We start from the raw sequence: 11,286 nt of genomic DNA on the forward strand, positions 1-11,286 counted from the left end.
TTTTTTTTGGATTAAGATGATACTTGTGTGCTCTTTTCATCAAAGTCTTTGTAACCTTATCAACAGGTTGGATGGTAAATAAATATTCCAATGAACCCCATGAGGTTTTTAATGGTGAGGATTCAGACTGTGGTGTGGTTCACTTGAGATTTAGATTTGCTTCATTTTTTGGATCACACCCAAAAATGAGATTTCAATATAGATGGTGTGGATGTAAGGAAAGTATATTAAGATGGCCCCCACAGTCAGGAATCCTAAATTGTGCATGTTCCACTCTGACGCAAAAGAGAAAAAAAAATAATGAGGAGAAAACAAAGAAAAATAAACAAGGGCTAGCGCTTACTTTGTTGGAGCTGAGAGAGACGTTTAGATATCCATCTCCCAAATTCAAAAGGGATTGCCGTTGCTTGCAACGAAGTAACATGTGACTTTGTTACCTATAACATTTCTCCCCCAAACACATAATTATTACATTTCTTGAAATCTTACTTTGTTACCTATTTCTGCCCCAAATACAAACCGTAACTTTCTTACGTTTTACAGAATCTATACACATCCAAACGGCTCCTTAAAGTGAAATATAAAATGAGAGAGAGAATCACATAGAAGATCCCAGCCATACTTTGGAATACGGTGGGGATTTCATGATGGTGGGGTCTATCGAGTTTTAGCTGGAAAGGGACAGAGCTACAACAATGGGAGAGTTGGAATTGATGATGGTTTTGTTGGATCTGTTTTGCATGGGATTTTGTTACCATCAGGGGCAGTTTGCAGGATGAATAGATTTTTTTACCTTAATCCCTCAGATAATCTTAACTGTGCGCTTTTTGTTGTGGATGTTTAGGAAGATCTGCACGCTGAATCATGGCCTCCACATGTATCAGAAAATTGACTTTTAAAGGCATCCATCCTTGGGATTGTACAAGGGAGCAGACAGTGGCTTGTAATATAAAAGAGATGCATGTAGGCATTCTACGGTATTTGGGCCTAAATGTTGTGAAGTGAACTCCTAGTTTTCAATTTGCACGAGTAGGACCTGTGGTTCATTGATCCAAATAGTTCATATGATAGGCACATCCATCCATCACCAATGGACCAAAATTCCTTTTTTCCATCAAGTGATTTCATATATTAATATTTGGGTAAGATCCTGTTAAGGATTCACCACCATTTCAGAAATGGTGGCGACACTTGGCCTGACTGGGCCCTACGATGTTGGATGTGTGACATCTATTCCATCCATAGAGCAAAAATCCTTGTGTTCACCAATCCGCCCAATAGAATATTCAGATGGGTAAATTCTGTCTAAAATCTGGAAGGTCATGAGGTGCGGCCCACTTGAATTTAGGATAAGGCTGGTTTTTATGAAAAGGTTGGATGAAAGAGTCACCATGGTGTACATTATCTCCATCCCCGGTATAATCAATCTTTACACCATCATCCATCTCAATGGATTGAATTGAAATTTCATCAGTTCTATGGGACCTGAGCGCTCTTCAACTACTTCGGTTGTAGGGACCTTTTTCCAAGCATGTTCATCATCTACAGATGGGGCTAGCATTCGACAAAAAACGTAGTAAGAATATATATCACAATCAAATGGAACACATAAAGGTGCATTTGGATTTTGATAAACATGTCAGCTCATTGCCACCCCTAAAAGAAGGGACCGCACTCAGAGATGCATGGGTCTCTCTGCACGTGAACAACTATAGAGTGTGAGCTCTTTTACCTCACGTGTGCATGGAGATTAGCATTTTCCAGAGATAAGAACCAAAGCAAACAGTGAAGCTTCTACGTCAAACATGTCATTGCATTTTAAAGGTGAGATGGCTTACCTTCATTCAAAATTTCACTACTCTGATACTGTATGGTAGATGTTCCAAGAGGAATAGATCTCCCTTCTTCAAGATCCTCATCTTGGTTCTTTCTCTTATTTGTATTGGTCCTCTCGTGCAATACAAACTTGTCGCCCTCCCACACGCATTCTAAGGTAAGAAAATCTCCACTTGGGGGATGGTATTCGCAACTTGAAATGTTGTATCGAGTGTAGTCAACCATGCTCATAAACTTTGTAAAGTGTTTTTTTTTTTTAAAAAAAAAAAAAACCTGAAATGACTAAGCAAATCTGGCCCGCATCATCCAACCCACAAGGAAACCTAGCAGTAAAACGTAAGCTTTGCTAAGCCCACATGCACATGCAGTAAAGCTCATGTACACACCACACATGTGCCAGCATGGCATGCTAGATCTGAGATCCAATCCACCCATCAGAACAGCACCAATATATGATCCATTAGCCAAGTGGGCCACAGTTTGCAAAACAAATGTACACCTCTGAAAAAACTTGTTGAAGTTTTGTAACCCATCCACCTGTTTCCAATATTGGGCCCCACTTGCAGATTGGACCAGAGGAAATGTGTACCAGGTCAGACCAAGGTGACTGATGGATTAGATGTCACATGTGCAGTGTGTACGTGAGCTTTATAGCACACGCATGTGCGCTTAGCAAAGGTCGTAAAACATTAACAGCTAAATTACACAATGTTTGATCGACCACCTACTCAGCTCAATAAACTGTAAATGTGGGGCCCAGAATTTATTGTGGAGTTCTTTGATTTTAGGCGTATACCACAAAAGTGTCCACCATCTGATGACCCTCACTCTCCGATTTGTACCTAATCGAAATGTAGCCTGCTGGTTGTAATTGCCCATTTTCATCAAACAGATAGGATCATCTGATATGTGAGATTTTGAGGCATGCCCATGAAGTAATGGGGCCCACCAGATCAACAGCTTAGGATACCAAAAAAGCTGCCCCAACTATACCAATGATGGGTCAAACTGTCAAACAAGAACCATTTCTTTTGACCAGATATTACAAAGCATGATCGACTGACTCAAGCATACCTCAATTCCACCCGTGTGAGTTTTACAGATTGCTCCTTTTGAGAGAGGGATGAAACCAAGTTGAACACAGAAACAACATCGAGCAACATCCGTTGAAGAATGAAACAGTAAACCAGTTTAAGTAATCAATAAGGAATGAAGGTAAGTTTGAAATATCACACACAAGATCTGGTTCACGTGTAAAAATGAGAAGACAATGTCCATATCACAGCAATCTTTTGCGCTCCATCACAGTGGTTTCAGATCGAAAAGACAAAACATCTGCTACAACCTCATAAAATAGCCATGGAGTAATCTAAAATACATGAATAGCTACTGAGTAAAGTAGGCCAAGGGTCATGTTTCAACCTCTAAGTCATGGTGGAGATTGAAGGTTAGACAAAAGACACAGCGCTAGTTCTGGAAACTTGTCAATAAGCGAGAAAATTACTAGAAAATCATTCAGTTATCTAACTTAAGGAAGAACATGATGGGGAGTTCTGCTAAGCCCCCACATACCAGCCCAGGAAGGCGGATGTGCCAACACGTGGAACATGTGCAAGATCCAAGCCATTCATCAGGCAGACCCCACTTTGTAGATGCACTGGCAAGAAAACCGGATCAGTTCCCTCCTCAGTTGGGCACAACATCTGGCCACCTGATGAGTGAACTGGCCAGACTTATGGGCCGGGCATCTAAATGGAGCCTACTTGTGAGTGGCTGGGAACTCGCACAGGTGGCACATTTTAGCATGCCCACTTCCATGTGGAATAGTGTGAGAACTTGGCAAAACTATATAGCGATGGATGTAAAAGCTACAGATCAAGTCAATGTTTTCAGGATTCTAGATATTCCTAATGCTCACAGACCCAATCCCTTGTTTTAAAATGAAAGTTTACGTTTTAAGTTTTAAAAATAAGTGTAGTGTGTGTGAACCGGTAGAGACTGCAGTGTGTGTGTGTGATCCAGGGTTCAATCCCTGATAGTGTTATCTTTCAAAAAAGAAAAATGTTTAAATTCTAAAAAAGGGGGGGAAAACCTGTAGTTAGTTTTAATACTACAAGTCTACGAAAGGATCAACAATGTGGAGATGGAAGAAGAATCTCACAACAATTGTATCACGTTTGCTCTGGCTTCTATTTCTGTGTTGATGTAATGCAAAGTCGTGTAGCAAATTTCAAGTTTGTACATTGAATTCAGAAGACCATTCATTGTCTTTTCCTAGCATGTCAATTTTTCTCTTTCACGTGTTGCCTCTTTGATGAATTTACTAGTCGGAATTTTGGCCAGGAAATTTGAATATTTCTCCCTTCTTAATGAATATTCTGGATAGCATACATGTGTGACGTGTTCTCACATGTTCTTCTTAGCCCTAAGTTTGGAAAAGTCGAGCAAATGAATTGTAGATCCCAACCATTGATCTAACCTAGCCCTTGTAACTTTGGCATGCAACTAGATGGTTAAGACAATGCAACATTGGTCCAAATCCAATGAAATAAAAGGATAGATTAATGATACCTAGTGATTGATGAATGGGTTTGAATGTCCTGGTGATTCATCACTAGTCTTTCCATTGGGATGTGGACCATTGTTGTATTTCTCTTCTTATAAGACTATCTCTTGGCCATGAATGGAAAGGCGAAGATTTCAGCTGATATTTATGCGCCATAGAGAGAGAGAGAGAGAGAGAGAGAGAGATCATGTATGATTAAAATACGATATGTTTGATTAAATAGGATATTTAGGCCATTTAATGAATTTTCTCTGTTTAATCTTTACCCAAGTGTATAAAGAAAGTATTATAATATTCTGACGGTATAACTGTAATTACATACTAATAGGTAACTGTAGTTACGCCATAGATATAGGTACTGTAATTTTCACAATAAGTAGCCAAGAAAAGGAAATGTCACATTTGAGGAAAACTGTAGAAAAGGAAAAGGTTTCCATTTCTTTAGGTTTGATAGTGGAAAAGGATATGCCCTTCATAGAGGAAACCTGCGAAATCAATTTCCTCAATCCTCCTGTCCATCACAAAAGAGAAACCATCACATATGAGAAAATCGATTTCATTTGCTCAGTTACTTTTGATTTCCACCAATCCAAATAGCCTCAAGGAAATGTACAAAATTTAGCCCAAATTGCAGGTGCTTTTATTTGGTCATGCATTCCATATAGGTGGGGACCTACACTTCTGTCATGACATCTGAGAGAAGTGGAAAAGCAAACGAAAATGACAGATATCGTTGCAAGACATAAAAATGGTGAAGCAATATTCAAAAAGGATCCTGCTGTCTTGGACAGAAAATGGTAGAATTATGGGATCCTGATGCAAGAGGACGTGTATAGTGTCCCAATACACGCAATCTGTACAACTGAGGTCCATGGTTCAGTCATTGAGACCGTTGACCTAATGGGCACAACCATGGATTAACCACATCCCATAAATTTTCAAAGGGGATGATCATAAAAATTTGCAGTGGCACATAAGAAAAGAATCTTCCAATTTTAGAGACTTATGGGGCATCCCCATTACCTGTGTGGCTCTTCATACGACAGTCTGGATGATCAACACATGGGCCCCACTTGTATGATCGGGTGCACCAAGACACACTTCCCGATGCATCAGACACCCATAATTCCTCCGGAAATATAGTAGAAACAAACATGGCATATCATGATGTGTACTGATAATGAGCATAAATTACATGAATTTCTTCAAATATGTTTTTCTTCATCTGAAATTAGATTGATAATAAAATAACATAAGTGTTTTGGACAAAATACCAAGCTGAGTAAAGGCCTCTGTTTGATTTTACATCTTTTATGCATAAGGAATAAAAATATTAAATCAAAAGAAACTTTCTTCTAAATCTCCCCAGGGAAAAGCCAGAAATGTGCCACAGCTTTCCATATCTAGTCAGGTCCTTTCAGTTTTCAGCAGAAAATGCCATGACCTACGTGAGAAGGAAAAATTATACATTTCAAATGGCAAAGAAAGGATACATCGCCGCCCAACATGGGTTCGACCATCTGCAATAGAGGGAGGTAATGTTAGCTTCCTGAGAAGTTGTTGATAATAACAGAATGGAAGAGTCCAACAGGAGGTCCTAAGGAGAAAAACAATTGGTTTTGACCAATGCATTATAGGTAAAATGGTATGGAACAGTGTGCACCAAGAGTCTGTGAACATGTATCTTGAACTATTAACAGGAAACCCATACTTATTTCAAAACCAGAATATTCAAAATGTGTTATTCCCTTATTTTGGGAAGTGGGTGGAGAACCAACACTCAGTTCAACTGTGAACAGAAGGAGAGCCCATGCATATACAAAATAGAAAAATGCTCCAGTGCTCTCAGAGCACTGAGTTATGATGATTATGGTTGCATCAGTTCACTTAAGACGGTTCAATTGACCGATCTGAACTGCCTTTGGAACACATTTTCATGGGCTGCCATGCAAAATTCTCACTGATCGGATGATCCAATCCATCTTTAATTGGCCCTCTCATCTATAGCCATATTTTCCCAAGCCATGGATGGGATTGTTACAATTGCCTAGCAATGGTGGTTCTTTAGAATCATAGGCAATCAATGATGGTCCCTAACAAATGTATCATGTTCTTCTTTAGACCTATTTTTATGTAAATGATCTTGAATGTATTTAGGGTCAATGATCAAATGGTTAATATATATGGATATGCGTGGTCTCTCCAGTCCACAGCCATCTCACTCAACTTGAATAGTCATCGGTAACTTCTTTTCTTTATTTACTTTTATATGCCAATTGTAACTGCATTCATATTAATAAAATCTACATTCAGCCTTTAAATTCGAATTTTATAAACCTCACATTTGTTGGCCCTGGCTGATGTGTACTGAGGAGATCCAAGCGTCCATCTCATTACTTGAATGAGCGATGCCATCTGCGACCCATTATTTCTAACATTCTCCCACTCATGGGGTACTCATGGTATTGTCGGCTAGTTCACCAGTTAAAGGTTTGGGTGATGGATGATGCAGACCTCATTGCATCCTGCAATTTGAAAGCATGGTGTATGATAAAAGGTAGGTGAAGATGTATGCGTACATGCATGCATGTGAACAATAGACAGAACAAAATGAGCAAAGAGCCTCTTGTATTTACCCATATACAAGCATACGACAAAGGACAAAATCAGGGAGCACGGATGTCATGTGGAACATCCCGCTGAGCCCCAAACGTCGAATTGTAGGTTAAGCTTATCATATTAACATCTGTAGTTGATCCAGCCTCGTGCAGAAAATATATATCACATCAAAGACAAAAGCACCGAGCTCCAGTTGTTAACAGGCATTTATAAAATAAAAAAGCCCATGCTAAGCATTGAGAGAGGGAATTTAACATTGTACCCTCAAAGTGAGTGCTAATAGAGAATGTGTGGATTCAAACTGCTGTTGTGCAGCAGTAGTGTGTTCATCATCCATCCTCATTTCAGATTATTCAACAATCACAAGAAAACATTCCAAACTTGTGTATTAAAACGCATCCACATTTCCAGAACAGATTATTCAACAATCTGCAGATTAAGTCATGAATTTTTAAATGGTGCTGCCCCAGCCAAACTCCCCATCCTAAAGACACCTATCTTTTAATAGACATGCCCGCCCCAGCCAAACTCCCCACTGACAATGCATTCTGCCTAGCTCAGCCTGTGGAGGCTGGCCTTGGTACTAATGACTGGCATTGTAATATGATGCCTACAAAATCACATGCAGCAATAGCATTGACAATGCATCAGATGCAAACTCCCCTTCAAAGAATAAATGGTAAAAAATGGTATTATAATAAAATTGAACACCCTATCACCAATAATCCATACAAGAACACTCCCCATCCTTAAAATGGTGAAACCTATTCCTATCCCTCACAACAATCTCCCTATTGAAAACCTTTGAAATCATCTTTGTAGCATCATGGCAATCCCTGCACACCCTAAGGTTCTTCACAATCCTTATGGCCACACCTTCATCCAAACTAACCAACCCAAATGAAATGGCTACCTTCTCACTATGCCTATACAAAGCATCCTCCTTCTCCTCTTCTTCTATATCAAACAGGACTTGCTCTGTATGGGCCACATACCCTGCCAACCTCAACTTCCTATACATCTCTTCCAACATCATCTCAATCTCTCCATATCTTGGGTGTGTTTTACTCCCCACAAAGAACTCGTGAATCTCACCACCAACCTCTATAACACTACAGCCAGGCTCTTTCCTCACCCCATTCACCTTCATCAGCTTCCTCACATTGCTGACTCCATCCCAGTTCCTAGTATCAGCATACAAATTCGACAGAAGTACATATGCCCCGTCATTTCCACGCTCTAACTCAACAATCTTACTCAATGCAAATTCACCCAGTTCAAGATTCCTATGAATTCTGCAAGCATTGAGCAAAGCCCCCCATGCACCCACATGAGGCTTGACAGGCATGTTGTTGATGAAGTCGGCCGCTTCCGTTAACTGTCCAGCTCGACCGTACAAGTCAACCATGCACCCGTAGTGCTCAAGCCTGGGTTCAAGTCCGTACATGTGGCTCATCGAGTCAAAGTATTCACGGCCCTTGTCAACCAGTCCAGCCACACTGCAGCCGCGAAGAATAGAGATGAAAGTGATTTCGTTTGGTGAAATTCCTTCTTCTTGCATTAGAGAGAATATCTCAAGGCATCTCTCGCCAGCACCATTCATGGCTAATCCACTCATGACACTGCTCCACGTATAGACATTCCTATCTCTCATCCCCCAAAAGACTTCCATAGCTCTGGTCATGTGGCCACACTTTGAGTACATGTCTATGAGTGCAGTACCCAGAGTCACTGTCATTTGGAGTCTATTTCTCTCTATGTAGACGTGAGCCCACCTGCCCTGATCCAACGCCCCTAAGTGTGCGCATGCCGAAAGGACCAAAACCATCGTTGCCTCGTTGACCTTCACGCCCTCCAATTGCATCAAATTGAACAAATGCAGGGCCTCCCTCGACTTCCCGCGGTGAGCATACCCTGTGATCATTGCGTTCCATGCGATGGGGTCTCTATGCGGCATTTCATCAAACAGCTCCCGTGCGAATTCAATATCCCCAGAGCTTGCACAGGCACCCACCATCGCCGTCTGGGTCACCAAATCCGGATGGGCGATCTCCAAAAAGAGCCGTTGGGCAGGGCCGAAGGAACCCAATTCCGCATACATGTGAATCAGCCCGCTCTGGACATGCGCATCGGCCCCGAAGCCACGACGCATAACAGCGCCATGTACCGCAGGGCCGGCACCAAGTGAGGAGACCGTGGCGCACGTGCGGACGAGGAAGGTGAAGGTGTAGTTGTCAGGGGGGAGGTTTGATTGGAGGATTTGGCGGTAGAAATGGAAGCTGTGGTGGGGTGTGGGGCCCTTGGAGTGGGCCCTGATCATGGTGTTTAAGGTGAAAAGGTTAGGTGGGGTTTGGGAATGATGGATGAGGAGTTGATGGGAATAGTTAAGGTTTTGAGGGGGTTTCAGGGAAATAGAAGCAATGAATTTCCCAAGGAACAGAGGATTGTTGACAAGGCCGGTTACGAGCATTTGGGCGTGGATTTGCTTGATTTGATTGAGAGAGTTGCATATTTCTAGGAATTCTATCACTTTTGGGTTTTGTCGGGAAATAATAGATGTTAGAGACGGCATTTTTCAGAGACGAGAAGAAGAGGAAATGCATTTTATTTTCCTGCCCCTGCATTGAGCTTGCTTGCTCGTTTTCTACTTGCTGCTGCTGTAGCTAATGGGGACGCGGATTGCCTCCTATCCGGGCAGGGCTCTGTGGGGCCCACCGTGATGTAAGTGTTTTATCCACGCCGCTCAACGTTTTTTTCAGATAATTTTAATACATGAAATAAAAAATTAGGCAGGTCCAAGCCTTAAGTGGACCACACCAAAGGAACCTTCACTGATAATGACAGCCACCGTTGAAACCTTTCTAAGGGCCAATGTGATGTTTTTTTACCATACAACTTATTGATAAGGTCATGTAGACGTGGATGAAGTGAAAACACAAATATCAGCTTCATCCGAAATCTCTCCGGCTCCCAAGAAGTTTTTAATGGTGGACGTTCAATCCCTACTTTGTGGTCCACTTAAGCTTTGGACCAGGCTCATTTTTTGGTTCACATATTAAAATTATCTGAAAAAAGCGTTGAACGACGTGTATCGGTTGACTCTCTTGGTTCTTCAGTGCCTAACCAATGGGACGCAGATTAGCTGCTCACGGCTTCAGCAGCAAATTTATCTCGCAGCTTTAAATTTGCGGTTTTTGGGCTCGGGCCTTAAAATGATATCTCAAAATGGATGGACGGTGTGGATACAACACATGCATCATGGTAGGGCCCACCGAACTTGATGACTTCACCTTAATAGGGAGATAGCTACGAAGCCGTTGGTCCCTGACCAATGGGCCGTAAGCTAGGATTGACGGAAAGTTTCAGGCAAACCCGGGACTGTAACACCCCACCATCCTCCGTAGCCAAATTAAGCCTGGCAGCTGCATTCTTGTGATTGATACGGTGTTATCTAATGATTAAGAAGCTAGGGGCTTAAATTTAATATGAATTGAATCTAAATCACAATTATCATTAAATTGATAAAAATTGAAATCTTCAATTGTATTTGGTAGATTATAATTAAAATGCATTGAAAGTTTCTTTATATATATATATATATATATATATATATATATATATATATATATATATATATATATATATATACACCTGCGAACCAGTTCGTACCTACTACATATGAACTTTTTTGAGAACCCATCATACGTGATGTGGATCCAAAATCTGAACCGTTCATGTGAAGCAGCACCTCGTGAAACCCCCCATGACCAAGTTTTACTTTGATCTAAAACTTTGATGGGCCATGAAAAATTGAAACAGTTTCCTCCCTTGATCTGCATTTCTCTTTGCTATGGCCCACCAGAATTTTATATCGGGGTGAGAATTTGTCACAGGAGGTTTCATGGGATTCCGCATCACATGGACCGTTCAGATTAGACACCCATGACACGTGTGCAAAGGTGCGCACGTGCGTAGGTGCGCAGGGGAGCATGACTATATATATATATATATATATATATATATATATATATATAATTTAGTAGCTTAAATTCCTGTAATAAGCCTATAGGAATATATTCTTTGGCCAAAAGTGAGGAAATTCCCTCTGATAAGCTACAAACGTGAGAATCACAAATGAATGACTTGCCACCATTTTTTAACCATCCATTTATATGGCCAACATTTGAATAGTTTAAAGCATACTATTAGTATATGTTAGTTGCTTGGTTTGTTTTTAATTATGTAGGTGTGCCAAAATCAATTAT

The 11,286-nt window shown here is 40.9% G+C and overlaps 1 protein-coding gene across 1 annotated transcript; it reads right to left on the reverse strand.

Annotated features, from left to right (window-relative positions):
- Positions 1-7,168: 7,168 nt before the first annotated feature.
- On the reverse strand, positions 7,169-9,706 carry LOC131221975 (putative pentatricopeptide repeat-containing protein At5g40405). Its single transcript, XM_058217280.1, has 2 exons — positions 7,558-9,706; positions 7,169-7,505 (listed from the first exon to the last, which is right to left on the reverse strand). Exon 1 carries the CDS (start codon positions 9,591-9,593, stop codon positions 7,737-7,739), a length of 1,857 nt encoding a protein of 618 aa, XP_058073263.1. The 5' UTR covers positions 9,594-9,706; the 3' UTR covers positions 7,169-7,505; positions 7,558-7,736.
- Positions 9,707-11,286: the final 1,580 nt, after the last annotated feature.

This window comes from Magnolia sinica, chromosome 12 (genome assembly GCF_029962835.1).
Source record: "Magnolia sinica isolate HGM2019 chromosome 12, MsV1, whole genome shotgun sequence".
Lineage (NCBI taxonomy): Eukaryota > Viridiplantae > Streptophyta > Magnoliopsida > Magnoliales > Magnoliaceae > Magnolia > Magnolia sinica.

Coding starts and splice junctions, on each gene's coding strand:
- LOC131221975 (XM_058217280.1), bottom strand. CDS start 9,593: ATGCCGTCTCTAACATCTATTATTTCCCGACAAAACCCAAAAGTGATA.